This window comes from Ornithodoros turicata, chromosome 1, assembly GCF_037126465.1.
Source record: "Ornithodoros turicata isolate Travis chromosome 1, ASM3712646v1, whole genome shotgun sequence".
Lineage (NCBI taxonomy): Eukaryota > Metazoa > Arthropoda > Arachnida > Ixodida > Argasidae > Ornithodoros > Ornithodoros turicata.
The window spans coordinates 5702941-5717783 of record NC_088201.1 but is presented as its reverse complement, the minus strand read 5'-3'; the positions used below and the strand labels follow the sequence as shown (position 1 = coordinate 5717783).

Genomic DNA, 14843 nt, shown 5'->3' with positions numbered 1-14843 from the left:
GGCTGTAGAAGCATGAAAATGGGTAACATCTCGGCACTGCAGGAGCGCTCATTGAAAAGGGAGATACATATCCCGAATGGTCACGCGGCTATGGAGGCGAACCGCATTAGAACAGCCACTGGTAGCTACCGAAAGCAAATTGTCCGCGGCGATTGGCTGAAAGAGAAGCAGCAGTAAGCTGGCCTTCTCTATATAGGTTGCGTTGTAATGGGTCAGTCCGCAATAGCAATGTCTGTCTGTCTGTATATCGGTTTCAAAAATAGTACTGCTATGTTCCTCAAACCAAAAGCAAGCTCACAATGTTGTCCCCCGGCAAACGATTAGAACGCAGATTTGAAGGCAGACACGAACACGGAATGGGGATATTTTTATTATGTCAGTCACCGTCAGGTGGAGTGAAGCCGAAAGAGGAGTGAAAGGGTGGTGCCGTGCCATCTGCCAGGTTGAAGAAAAAGTTGACGTTTTCATCGACGCACTTTTATCGTTTGCGACATTCCCTGTAAAATAATTTGTTGCGGTCTCTATTATCTCGTGCACATTCGTTCGTTTCGCTCGCGCTGTAACTAGCTACAAGGCAAGAACACTGCGATGCGTAGGAGGGTGGTTCTATAAGTTTTCGGCCCGAGGTAGAAAATGCGCGCGAATTTTAAAATGCGATTAAGGACGCGTGGCGCCATCTGTTGGAGGACCGGAGCACCACCCTCAGCCCTCGCCATGCTTTTGTCGGTTGGAGAGCGGCATTTCAAACAGCCAGGGTACCGCGCTGTGTGTGGACTTTCGCCTAGAGAAATTAAAGCGCGACTGGACAACGTGTACAGGGAAGCCTCTCCGTCGTACACAACGGTAAAAGACTGGGCTAAGCAGTTTCGACTGGGCGAGAGTCCATTGAAGATGATCCACGCGATGGTCGTCCCGTGGAAGTGGTGACACAAGAAAATTTGTCTCTTGTCGAGGAGGAAGTGCTGAGCGACAGGCGCCTGAAGGTGAAGGAAATCTCCGAAAGGCTGCAGCTTTCCAAAACAACCGTTTTTCGCATCATCGGCGAGGGCCTTCACATGAAAAAGGTCAGTGCGAGATGGGTGCCACGACTTCTCTCGTCAGTTCAAAAGCAACAGCGCGTCGTCTGCGCCAAAGAGTTTTTGGAGCTCTGTCAAGAGAACGAAGAAGAAATATTGAAGTCAATTGTCACAGGTGATGAGACTATGGTGCTCTACTATGATCCTCTTTTGAAAAAGGAGTCGATGGAATGGTGCAAACCAGGAGAAGCACCCCCAAGAAAAGCCAAGGTCACACAATCCGCAAAGAAGATCGTGGCAACAATATTTTGGGATTGTCACGGGATCCTCCTCATCGACTTCAAAGACAGGAACACCACAGTGCGTGCGACTTATTATGCTTCACTCCTGCACCGACTGCGAGACGCCATCAAGGAAAAGAGGCGCGGCAGGTTGAGTGGAGGTGTCCGGTTGCTCCAGGACAATGCTCCTGTTCACACGGCTTCTGTTGCCAAGGCTGCACTGAAGGAGTGGGGCTTCGAAGAAATCCACCACCCATGCACCTACAGTCCAGACTTGGCACCGAGTTACTACTTACTGTTCTCAAACTTGAAGAGGGATCTCAGAGGGCGGAGATTTCAAAACGATAGTGAGGTGCAAGAGGCAGTTTTCCAGCATTTTGCGGACAAAACTTCGGACTATTTTTTCAAGGGTATAAGAATGCTAGTTGAAAGGTGTCAAAAGTGCATCGAAGTTAAGGGTGACTGTGTCGCAAAGTGATACACTTGTTTCGTCTCTATGACTATTAAAAGTTGGTCGGGCCGGAAACTTATGGAACCATCGTCGTATGTGATCCGATTATGGGTCCAAGCGCATAAGATGGTATGTTGTATACACACCTTCTAAAATGAAAAACACATGACGAAGATACAAATATCGCCTCCAAAATTCTTCGCGTTCACGCTTGAACCGATTTATATGAACCGGCAACCGATATCACATTCTTCGGTTCAGGTTACGGTTTTGGTTAATTGCCGATGGTGAATTGCGGTTACGTTGTGATTACGGTTCTTAAAAGAAATTGGGTTCCCAAGCGGTTTTCGGTTTCACGAGAGGGATTCGAAAAGAGGTTTCACGGGTGCGCTGTTGTTCGAAGGGCGTTTACGATTCCGTAAAATACCATGCCCTAATTGGTGTAGCTTGGTGGAACATTCTTTGCGATACCTTTTGGTATTACGAAAGAAAGGCCTTCATAGAAGCGGCGATTAGTCCTCTGCAAATGGGGCACGTCGTAGTAGCCGCAGCGCAGTTGACGCAGGTCGCCACATGACCGCATGGAAAGAAGATGATTCCTCGTTCTTCTTGACGACACACTGCACAGACCGAAACTTCTTCGGATGCCGGCACAGTTTCTGCAAATATATGCATCTATAAGTGTGTAACCATTACACATATCTCACAACGACGCCATTTTTGAGTAGAGCTAACGCCTTAAATTTCCCCGGCCTCCTATGAGCGTGATTGGCGGCGTGTTGCGATGTCGTCTGCTAAAGCAATACACCTCTTCGCGGCCACTACGAACGTAATGGACGTATGCACAGTACGTAAAGTTGTACGCAATCAGACACTTTAGGACCTGTAACCTCAACATAAAAATACCACGTCAAAAAGACACCTAAAAATAATGCCAGAAATAATAATAATAAAATAAATAATAATAATACGCTAAAACTACGCTAAATTACGCTAAAACTAATACGCTTCGCGTAATCGTGCCCTATAGGCGGAAGCTCGCCTCGGGACGGCTCTGATTATCCCTGTCGTCTGCTTTCCACCGCGGCAAGTCAGCAGTTTCAGAAGGAGGCAGAGGAATCTCGCTGCGACGAAATATTCTCAATTTCCTCCGGCTACCTCATCTGGGGAGGGATGTGTCAAACTGATAGCGCGTAGTTACCCCGGCGACCACACGCGATCTCTTTCGCTTCGGGTCGTGCCCCTGTGCTGTCGATTGGGTACGACTCTGCAAAGCATCCCACTGAAGGCTACTGAGGGATGATCGTATCATATGTTGTCTGTGGCGGGTAGTTCCAGAGAACTACCCGAATCTCAGAGCACATCCATGAAGAAGACTGAGAGACACGGACATAGAAGTGGATACACACACACAAGTTCTGAGAACTTGCGTGTGTCGTCTTCTGTGTCCGTATCTCTCCGTGCTTCTTCACGGATCTACACCAGCTAGCCTAAACCATTTCCCTTGTTTCCCAGAGAGGAACTGCCTCCCTCTCGTGTGCGACCAACGTCTCTCCCCACTCTCTTTCACCCTCCCCTCTTTTCCGTCCCCGGGTGCACTGAATGAACACACCCGAGTAGGTTGACCGTACCTTCCTCAACATCAACCCCCCCCACCTCCCCACCCCTGCTGTCGGGGTACTGGTAGTCAGTGATGGCCACTAACTACTTCTACAGTAGTTTAACTATAACTACTAACTACTTTGCGATTGAGTAGTTTAACTAGTAGTTCAACTACTTTTCAGGGGAGTAGTTAAAACTACTTTTTTAACTACTGCAATGTAGTTTAACTACATCCATAACTACTTAATGTTGTCCATCAACACCAGTCCCTTGTAGTGTTCTTGGACACCTAAATATGAATCTTTACTAGTTTGAACCTAAATATGAATCACGAGCAATGATAAACTTTGGCTCAAGCCGTTGCTACGATCGTCAAATACAAGGCTTGCGGCGAAATTCTTTCTGTGCCTATGCGATAAACTAAGTTGCAGAATTATTTTGCAGCAAGTGAGGCTTCACTTGACAAGCATTAAAAGTAAAGATTTAGTACACACGCAGGCGATTTCAGATATTGTCCTTGTGCTCCGCACGGGGGCCCTCCGTCGCCCAAGTCACGCGCATCGCGCAATGCGTCGTGGGAAATGGTTTACATTCGTGCTCGTCTGCCTGTTGCTCGAAGGTGCGGGAGGTGAAGGAGAGAGAAAACCGAAACCGTTTGCGCTCTTCTTCTTCTCTCTGACTCATGAAAACTAAATCCCAAGGTGCAGCGGGGCTTTCGCAACATTGCGCTCCCTGGTGGGCATTCTATGCAATTTCTGAAATCGTCTATTGCTCTGCACCTCCGTTCTCATCAAACAAGTAGCTCAAGGTAAAAGTCGGAAGCACAATCGTGCCGTAAAGCTTGCGGCAAGATCGGAAGTAGTTGGCGCCTTCAGTAACCTAACTACTGTAGTTAACTACTTAAAATAGTAGTTTAACTAGTAGTTGCCACTACATTTCTGCAAGTAGTTCATAACTACTTTTTAACTACAATCAGGTAGTTTAACTAGTAGTTTAACTACATGTAGTTAACTACTGGCCATCACTGCTGGTAATTACCACTCCACGTCGTCATTTAGGAGTGTGCTTTCCGGCTACTTGACGACGTGAGCGATACTCAAGTCGTAAGCAAGAGCCATGGAACGGGACAACATAATACTCACGAACGATGGGATGCTTTTGGAAAGTGATCAAATTGCCAAGGGCAGCTTCCACCAGGTCCTGGTCGGTGATGTCTTCTCCGCGTTCCTGCATTCCCTTCATGGCGTTGTACAGCGTAGCCTTGGTGATACCAAAGCTCTCGAAGAACCGAGCCCCCTCCCGGTTGCTGTAGTAATCCGTCAGAACTTCCAAGTCTTTATCGGATTCATCCAGCTGGCTGGCCTGTGTACGTTGCGCAAACAATGCAAGTGAAAATCTCGCGCACAGCAAGATCCCAAGCAGCACAATGTACCGAAAGTCAAGTGCAATAGGGGTGGATGGTATGTGTCTTATCGGTGTTCTGTAGTTTCACGAATCTGTTCAAGGCCTTTCACCTACCCGTCCACCCCTATTGCACTCGACTTTCAGTGCATTTTGCTGCTTGGGATTATAGGTGAGACTGCTCTGTAGATAGCGAGCGCGAGTAAACGAAGAACAGACAGAGGTTGTTTGTTGCAAAGTCATGCCAATGGTGCAACTATATATACAACGGCTTACGACTCTGTAAGATCGACCTTTTATGGCTTAGCGCACACATTGCGTCCGTGATAGATGATGGATATAATAAAAGTGCCTCAAAGTCGACGCACGAGCTTTGACTACAAGTGAACACGAGTAGTACAGTTTCTGCGGAGCATTAGCCCAGGTGTTTTCGCGTCCATGGTGCGCGTTGTGCATTGATGTTTTTCTTTCTTCTTTTTTTTCAGATTTTCGAGGGTGGAACAACAACAACAACAACTTTATTGCGATATGATGAATGGGGAGCTTCATCGCCAGGGGGCGATACTCTACCCCATTGCTGTTGGTGATGCGGGGAATGAAATAATGAGCCCCACCACAATAAGGATTGAAATTCTATGGCGTCCAGAAAGGTCAAAAGAGCTTCGAGAGCAGAGCGTTGGTGTACTGGATGTCGCCAGCACAGGGGTGGCATCCAATGTATTCCTCCGTAGACGAAAGCGTGCTGGGCGAACGCAATGCATCCTGGACAGGTCCTGGTCGCACGTCACAGCGAACGTCAAGGCGCACGTGACCTTAAAGATGGCGGCGCCCGTGATCGGCGGCCAAACCGTTTGTAAACAATGCGGTTGTTGTTTCTGGACGACGTTTTGGATGTTTTTCGATCACGGGAACTATTTTTATCCGATAATCTCGCAGTAAAACGCGCAGTTTTGCACACAAAGCCTCGTATTGTTGACTTCCAAAGGTGTGATGACGACTGCTCGTTAAGACTTACCGAGCCGATGCCATGTACTTAAACTAAGGAGAAATGGGCTACCATATGTTGCGGAAGAAGCACCGCATAGTTTACGCTGGCAAAATACGGTAATCTCTTCGTGTTATGACGGCGAAAATATGTCGGTAAGCGGCAAAACGACATATAAACAAAGTCACATGACCTGAAAATGACGTTTTTTATGACGTGCGACCAGGACAAGATGGCAGTTTTGCCAAAAGCACCCGCTTGAGGGTAGTTACAACAATGGCGGACTTGTGTCACCCCTGTGGTCGCCAGGGACCAAGCAATTTTGTGAGAGAGAGGGGGGCGAGAGTCCAGCTCGTTAGGGGATCCGGAGACGGTTTGGGGTGAGCAATGGAGAAGAATGTGCTCTAGATCTTCTACAGCCCCGCAGTGACAGCATTGGGGAGAGTCAACTTTGTCTCAAGCAGTAACGCCGCCACTGCGCTGCATCATGACGAGAGGTATGTCGAGGCATGCGGAAAGCGAGAGCTTTATCTTCTTCTTCTTCTTCATTATGGGTTTATAGAGATGTTAGCCAAGCTAGGGCTGGCTTGCTACTCTACCGGAAAAGGGGGTTAGGTAATTGGGGTAAAAAGGGGGGAGGGGAGAGGGTAGGTGGGAGGTTTAGTTATGGAAGAGACGCAGGGGAGAAAGGAAGAGCTCAGCTCTGCTCAGCATGGCCGGGGGGGGGGGGAGGAGAATGTCAGCGGGAAGCCAGAGGAGTCACGAGGCGTCGAAGTACGGAACGACGATCTCTTCTCAGCAGCGCAATTGTATAACAGTGGTGCGCGTATTGCACCGAAAAGTACCGTGCGTTAATTTTGCGTCTGTGTTCAGGTTTCAGAGTGGGGTGGCTTTTTTTTTTGTCTCTTTCGCGTCAGCACCGTGAAGCATCTGTGATTATATATGAGCGGCGTGCATATAGATGGAAAGAGGACAACGTGATAGAGACAAGAGGGTTAGTATACGCATGCTATGAGTAGAGTCACTATAAATAGGGGTACAGAGTATCGCATTCCTTTTCCGCGACGGAGCCGCCGTTCGGTGTCCTCGATTGGGTCAGTCGTGTCACGTGGTTTCTCCTTCCAAGAACGCGCCGTCCATGTTGGGTCCCCTCCATCCAAAACCGGTTTCCTCGGTTGCGAGCTGGCTCGACTGCGCGCAGTTCTCCTGCGGAGAAGGGGGAGATTCGCCTCCCATTGCTGGGCGACGTAGCCACGCCGGACTCAAGATGGCGGTCTCGCTCGCCGGCGTGGCTCGGTGTCGCTACTCTGCTCCCTATTTAGTGACTCTAGCTATGAGCAGGGATTTTCCTCTCAGGGGGTGTTGGAGTCCCCCGGGCGAACGAGTGCTGCTTTTTTCGCCTTTTGTGCCGTTCTGGCAGTTTTTTTTTTTTTTTTGAGGGGGAGGCATTAGGGGATGGGGGGGGGGGGTTGCTTGGGAAATCCCTGCCTGTGAGTTAACTGCGCTGTCTGGGAAGTCTGTCGGAAAACCCAAGGAAAACATGAGACAGCACAGCCAGTGATAGCATTCGTACCTCCCAAGTTTCGAGCACGATCTTATAGAGCTACCTCCAACTATAGCCTCCAACAAGCAGACCCACTCTGTCAAGCCGCTGGTTTACCCTGGTTAATAAGACTTTTTTTTTTAAATTCCGCCTGTTTCCATGTGAGACACTCAGGTGTAAAACAGAAAAACTTTCTTTAGAGGGTTAGAGAGAGAGAGAATAATAATAATAATAATAATAATAATAATAATAATAATAATAATAATAATAATAATAATAATAATAGTAATAGTAATAGTAATAGTAGTAGTAGTAGTAGTAGTAGTAGCAGCAGCAGCAGTAGTAGTAGTAGTAGTAGTAAAACCGTTTGGTTACGAATGAAACTTTGAACGGGGTGTGAATCCTCCAGATTTCCTCTCACACCGCAAGGCCTTCGCGGTGCGGTTCAGGTCCCCACTCATATTTGCCCTCTCGAGAACTGTTTCATTTCTTCCCCGGTGCTTGCAATTGGTCGGACGCTGGTCAACGCCGAGCGCAAGGGAGCGTCGTCGCAGGCAATAGACTGTCGGTCGACGCAGTGGTAGGAAGCCTGGTCCCAAACGCGGTGTGGAAACACGGTAGAAACGCGTGCGTTCACATCTGGCGAAAATTTCTTTGTCCACTTGATACAACTGACACGTAAAGCCCCAAATACGTCGAAAACGAAACCGGTGTTTATCCTACCGAGCAAGACAGTTCACCCAAGTAGTAAAAAAGGAGGAAACCCTACAGAAATAAGGGTTCGCCACAGGCCATAAACTCAAACACGCCATGTGCAGTCTCTATTCTAGTACTGGCGCCATATCTCTTGCACTCAGACGACCGCAGGATAGGGGCTGCGACGCAGCAAGAGATATCGGTGTTTTTCAGGCTGTTTACGAGGAGTGTTATCTACGCGTTTATAACGTCGCATGGCGCTCTCAACCGCATCCGACACTTTCAACCGGATAGAATATTATTTTCCTGGTTAATGATGTCCTCCAGCCTTCCTCTCAGTTTGCTTGTCAAGCTTCCTTTCTATCACCAGTGATTGACCATCTATAACAACTCTCCCTCAAATATCAACCCCTCTCTCTTCCTTTCTTGTGCACCCCCTGCAAGGGGAGGGGGGGGGGGCTATGTTGTTTCAGCTTTAGAGACATGTTGGCAATGATACTTGGTACCCCTCGTGCTTGCAATTCTGGATAAACAATTGTAATGTTATTCGACGGATAGACTGACCGAAAATTGAACAGCCAACAAGTGATAATGAAAACAATGCGAACAGAATGTTCTGGCGCCGTTCCGTCCCCAGCAGGTACAAAGACTATCTGTTAGTGCGTCAGCTATAGACGAAACAAGGACGACGCTTTTCAACTAAGATTACGGTCAATGGGCGTACAGAGAACCACAGCAGACTCCACTTTCGGTCAAGAGATCCAACGAGTCAAGAGATCCATCGAGTCAGGAGATCCAACCGGTCACGTGAAGGGCGAGTCAAAAGATCCAAAGCGTCAAGAGTTCCAACCCGGTCAAGAGATCCAACGAGTCAAGAGATCCATCGAGTCAGGAGATCCAACCGGTCACGTGACAGGCGAGTCAAAAGATCCGAAGCGTCAAGAGTTCCAACCCGGTCAAGAGATCCAACGAGTCAAGAGATCCATCGAGTCAGGAGATCCAACCGGTCACGTGAAGGGCGAGTCAAAAGATCCAAAGCGTCAAGAGTTCCAACCCGGTCAAGAGATCCATCGAGTCAGGAGATCCAACCGGTCACGTGACAGGCGAGTCAAAAGATCCAAAGCGTCAAGAGTTCCAACCCGGTCAAGAGATCCATCGAGTCAGGAGATACAACCGGTCACGTGACAGGCGAGTCAAGAGATCTAACCAGTCAAAGCGTCATACTGGTCAGGATTCCCGACAGAAAAGAAAGTCTATCCCTTACCACGTTCATTGCAGAACGATTGCGCAGTACGTATTTAAGTTAAGTATTAAGTAATACGCCCGGTAACAGTGAAGACTTTTCGGTGTTTTCTCTCTTCTTACCACACACGCGCACGCACAAAAAAAAAAGTAAGCGAGAAAATCAAGGTTGTGCTGTAGGTTACGGCGGCGGGTTCCCCTTTTGCCTTTGCACGTTTATGTCCATTGCCCCTAGCGCCGTAACACGCTATGCCAGAACGGATGCTCGTGTCGTTACCAAGAATATTGAGCTCAACTTACAAAGAATCGTACCATCGTAGGCCGCATCCTTGTCGCGCTCTTTTCATTGTCCCCCACCCTTATCACGTTATTCTATTGTTTTACTGACCGTGCGGGACAATACTGTCTGACTGTGCTTTCCAATCAACATTGAGCTGTCACGTTCATTGACCTCAACCCCAAAAAGCAGGGTATACTGCTTGACTCAGAGTTGTCTTTGTACTTTTGTTGAATAATCAAAGTGCTTTGTCTTTGTCCTTTTGTGGACAGCGGGAAAAATGAAGGGAAAACTTGATACAACACGCACACGCACGCACGCACGCACAAGATAAATAAATATAAAAACAGATGTACCGGCATATGAAACTATTTTTCGTACACTGAGAGAGTCCATGATCAGACGGTTCCGCCATGTAGAACGTCTGTCCACAACAGGGACTTGGCTCTTCGACTACGAGCCTGCTGTGATACCAGAAGTGTTTGAATAATCAACGTGTTTGAAACAGCAGCCGGCCCACCCAACGTGAGCGTACGTAGCCCACGCTAACTGTAGAAATATAATCTCTAACACGAAGCGCTGTCAAAAAAAGAAAAAGACAGCACTCCTATAAATCCTGTGATACAAACAGGTTGATTTTACAATGCAACCACCTGTTTTTAACACAAATGACATAAGAGAACTGTCGACTTTAAGTAACTAAGTCAATAAAAATGAGATTTGCCACCTGCATTTGTATTCTATTTATACCGCACGTAAAACGAGTTCCTCGTATTTCGACACGAGTAATTTCTCCTTAGCGATGTTAGAGTTAACGACGTAACACAAAGGGGTCAAAAGATCCAAGCCTGGCGAACCCTCAGACGAGTCAAGAGATCCAACCGGGTCAAGAGATCCTCCGAGTCAAGAGATGCATCGGTGGATCACTTGGCTCGATGGATCTCATGACCCGTTGGATCTCTTGACGTGGAATCCTTATAGTACGCTATAAGTAGGCTGCCGACTTTCCGGATTTATCCGATAGACTCCGATAAACTCCCTCCGATGTTTTTTTTTTTTTGCAAAACATCGGATTTATCCGATAGACTCCGATAAACTCCCTCCGATGTTTTTTTGCAAAACATCGGATTTATCCGATAAACTCCGATTTTTCCAACGCCCACAGGGCGGCCTTAAGGTTTTTCCCGTTTCCTTCTTCCTTTGTCCCCCTTCTTCCACACCTAGTTTTCGACTTCAAACTGATTTACAACTAAAAAAAGGAAAAGGTCAGAAGTGGTAGCCTCCTTCAGGGTTGCTGGACGCATGAATGGCCCAAAAGGAGGATGCTACACACACTTGTCCCATCTGACGTCGAGTCATGAACGTAACAAGCTACGTCAGCCAGAGGTCAACAAACCACCACATGTCTTTCGGTGAAAGCCCCGTGCACTTCGCCAGGGGGCAGCTCGACGCGCTGCCTTCGGCGCCACTCAGCGGCGGAACTCTTCGCAACTGGGTAGGTGAGCCGGCTGCAACGGCTGTAGTTTTGTATGCTGTGGCTTCGAGAATTCTACGTAATACGTATCTATTATGCGACTTCTTCCGGAGTTCTAACTTGAAAAAAAAAAAAAAAAAGAAAGAAAGAAAGAAAAGCATTAAGTTTGACGAGAGTGGTCATATGCACGGGGTCCGTGAAACTAGTAAACGTCGTTACGGCGTACAGATCAGTCGGTGCTGTGCAGATCCAATGTTCCGCTGAAACAACCAGCACTTCCAACACGTGATGAAGTATTCTTTACGCCGTTGTCTGCGTACTGCTGTCTTTCCGAACCGTGATACCCATTACAGCGTCCCGAATTCAGCATTATGTATGTGATGCACGACGATTTTGACGTTTACTTTACATCACAAAATATTATCGTTATGAAACACATACAGAGAGTGGTCTCATAGTTGAAACCAATTTCGAGATATCGTGTTACTAACAAGAACCTCGGCCTTGGTAGTGTAATAGCAAGCTTTCGAAGACAGGACCTCCCCCCTGTGAAAAATCCCGGATCCGCCCCTGAATGATAGCTACCGCATGTGCTCACCAGCTTGAGTGGCTAGTGGTTAGCGTGTCGGCCATGTCACGCCAAGCCTGGGAGGTACCCGGGTTCGAATCGCTGTGGCCGCTGTGTTGTCGGGATTTTTCTTGCGTTTACCTTACACGCTTACAGATACATGTCGGCACGGTTCCCTTAGAAGTCGGCCCATGACGCACATTCCCCAAGGGCGTCAGTCGCGACGGTGCCCACCTCTGGGAGGCCGACAACAGTGAACGCTTTCATGGCCACCACTGCATGTGCTGCAGTGGCGGAGCCAGAGGTGGGGTTTCGTGGGTTGAACCACTCCCCTCGAAATTGTACCTTTGGTAATGCACTTGGGAGAGGGAGAAAAGGATAAGTCCTGCCCCCCCCCCCCCCCCCCCGTGTAAAGTTCCTGTAGAACCTCACACGATCATTTTATTTTATTTTTATTTTATTTTTTTGCTACGCTGCTACTGTGCTGGATATGCGAGTCTGACGATACTTGTACTTTAGAACTACATCTAGTCTACGGTATATGCCGAAGATATGATAGACGGAAGAGACGAAGGTTAAAGAGAAAAAAGAGTGCAAGTCAAGCGTCTATTAACGTTCGCTCTGACCAAAATGTGTTATGGAAAATGTAGTTTTCACCAAGTTCCATAAGGCTCTCCTTTCATTGTAAAACTTTCCATGCCTTCCATGCTTTCAGGACCTCGACTTACGGGTCCCTCGCTTTATGAATGATTTTCGAGAAATTTTCCGTTCATAAATCGAGGATTGGCTGCGTAGTCGTGTACTCGAGGTTATAGGACGACCGCGGACTCGCGACCAAATGTACCGGAAACGGTGCCCGATTCTGAACTGTACATACCGTTGGTTATTGTTATTTTTTTAACTCCAAACGTGACGCGGCGGCACGTGAAAACCGTTTTGGACTTCAAACGTCACGAGTGCATGGCCATTGCGGTATGGAATAACGAGAAGTTGAGCATCATGCCACAGGTCCGGTAAAGACTCGTACCGGACTCGGTACGCAGTAAAAATGTCCATTGGCGTACTATACTCAGATAAGTGTACTGTACCAGAACGATCCTGCTAACATTTTCAACGAGATTTTAATGGCGTATACGGCTAAATAAGGCTAAAGTAAAAGCAGGCTCACAGCCGAGTGTACCGGCACTGGCACACAATGTACCGGTTGAATTTTGACTAACATATCAACATTGCAATTTATACGAGAAAATCAATATACCATTGGGGTAGAGGATTCGGGCAAGGGATTTAAACTGGGTTGGGTAAGTTGGACCAAACTTAGCCAGGTTTATGTCAGAACGAAATGAGCGTCTGCTTAGGAACATCACACATCGGTTCCACGGAAGGATTTTCAATTTTCTTGTTCAAAGTTTGGTGGAGATACCTGTTACCGAGTGCTGCTAGGCACACAGTAGTGAGTACTGCTCGCGACACGGTTGTCTGAAATCTCCAGCCTGTGGCCGAGCGGTGCCCTATCGGCGGTGTCGCACACGAAGGAACTGTACCAATACAGCATCCTAGGGGAGGCCGCTATCCCTCTCTCTCACTCTCTTGCTGTCAGACGCCACCCGGGTATCCGAGGGTTACTTCTCCCGACAGGCAGCGACTGCGTACGGCCTTCCCGGTATTGGTATAGTTCCTTCGAGCGCGACACCGCCGATAGGGGACCGCTCCGCCACAGGCTGGAGATTTCAGACAACCGTGTCGCGAGCAGTACATATAGCTGCATATGTATATACTGCTGGCAACGAAATTAACAAGATCACCTAACACAGTCTGCAAAACACAAGGTGGAATATTATTCGCCGTTGTGAACATTGTTCGGAACTGAGCAAAAAGTGGAACTTTGCGTAGCAATTTCACATTCTATGCACATGGTAACAGCTGGTACACAGCAGACGGAACCCGAAGCAAGTTACAAAAGAAAGGAGCGAGGACTTCTTTTGTACATTGTCACGGGTTTCGCTTGTGTAGACGTAAATGCTCAGTAAAATATAAAGCGCAAGTCGCACGTTTTAGGTTGATAAAAAAAACAAAAAAAAAACGTTATCTGTGTTACAAGGCGGTTGCTCGTACATCTTACCTTCTCCAAGGCTTCTTGATGAGCCTCGTTCACCGATTGAACTCCTGTTTGACCCAGGGCCAGCCGTACGAAAGGACAGCTCGGATACCACCTGGCATGCTCTTCCAAGGGAACGTCGTCGTCGTCCCACAGGTACAGTGCCCCAGAGCACTGGAAACAGACGACGCGATCGTTTTCGCCGAAACCGTTGTAGAAGAGACCAGCCTTGGCCATTTCAAGAGGGCTGTTCTTGCAATGGTGGGGGTACGACCCGAATGACTTAATCCGGGATCTGAGCGATGTGTACTCTGGGAATACGGGATCCGGGCGTGTCACGATCCCGAATTCCTCGGTCGGAACCTTCGAAAGGTCGCAGTGGGCATCTTCGGTACGTGGTTCTTGTTCCGCCGATTCGGTGCCGCCATCGGTGTCGTCTATACTTTTCGGCCGTTTTATCCTGGAGGGCGGAACGTAGCTGATGTTACCGATCGCCATGGCAAGCTGGAAAAGGACTAAGACCCTCAGATAACGTTGCCGATAAGGCGAGCAGCACGGCAACGAGAGGAGAGTAGTGCAGTGACTCTAGTGACTCTAGAGGAGAGCCGTAGAAGCTCTAATCTGTCGCGCCGCGAAAAAAAGCGACCCCTGAAATGTAGACTGTCTGACAATGAAACAATGGCTAGGAAGCAAGCGAGCTGGTGAAGGTGATGCATAATATAAAAACCCCGAAACTAGGGAACACGAAGGGACAGACGCAACACGAAGTCTCAAACACAGCTGAAAATTTTACTTCACATACAAGAAATATATACAAACAGAAGGGAAGGGAACAACCAGTTGTGGACAAAATAGGAGGTCATTTCGGGGGAACGCGAAGTCTGTTCAAGGCCGGACCAGTGATTTCCCCAGAAATTCATTGCTGGGGGGGGGGGGGGGGTGCCGAGCTTTCAAGGGGGGGTGGGTGGTTATGCTTCGTGAAGGTTACGCTTACGGAATTTTTCTTAGACACGGAAGGAATCGTTGCACAATGGTGACATATCTGCACAGCTTTCCCGTTTTATTTGTACGTGTTAGAACACAGCACATTAGAATACAGATTCATTATGAACGGCATTTCAACATTAAGGTGCATAATGGCACGACCGAGAAAGACTAGCACCTTGTCTCACGAAGCTCAATGAATACCTAGCAACCAACGGTGAAAAC

General features: G+C 48.0%; 1 protein-coding gene across 1 annotated transcript; it reads right to left on the bottom strand.

Annotated features, from left to right (window-relative positions):
- Positions 1-1043: 1043 nt before the first annotated feature.
- LOC135377381 (baculoviral IAP repeat-containing protein 7-B-like) lies at positions 1044-14166 on the bottom strand. The gene is made up of 3 exons (XM_064609746.1): positions 13659-14166; positions 4493-4712; positions 1044-2407 (listed from the first exon to the last, which is right to left on the bottom strand). Exons 1-3 carry the CDS (start codon positions 14130-14132, stop codon positions 2229-2231), a joined length of 873 nt encoding a protein of 290 aa, XP_064465816.1. The 5' UTR covers positions 14133-14166; the 3' UTR covers positions 1044-2228.
- Positions 14167-14843: the final 677 nt, after the last annotated feature.

Coding starts and splice junctions, on each gene's coding strand:
- LOC135377381 (XM_064609746.1), bottom strand. CDS start 14,132: ATGGCGATCGGTAACATCAGCTACGTTCCGCCCTCCAGGATAAAACGG. Junction 4,713..13,658: donor ATCAAGAAGCCTTGGAGAAG/GTAAGATGTACG, acceptor CAACGTACACAG/GCCAGCCAGCTGGATGAATC. Junction 2,408..4,492: donor CCAAAAGCATCCCATCGTTC/GTGAGTATTATG, acceptor ATATATTTGCAG/AAACTGTGCCGGCATCCGAA.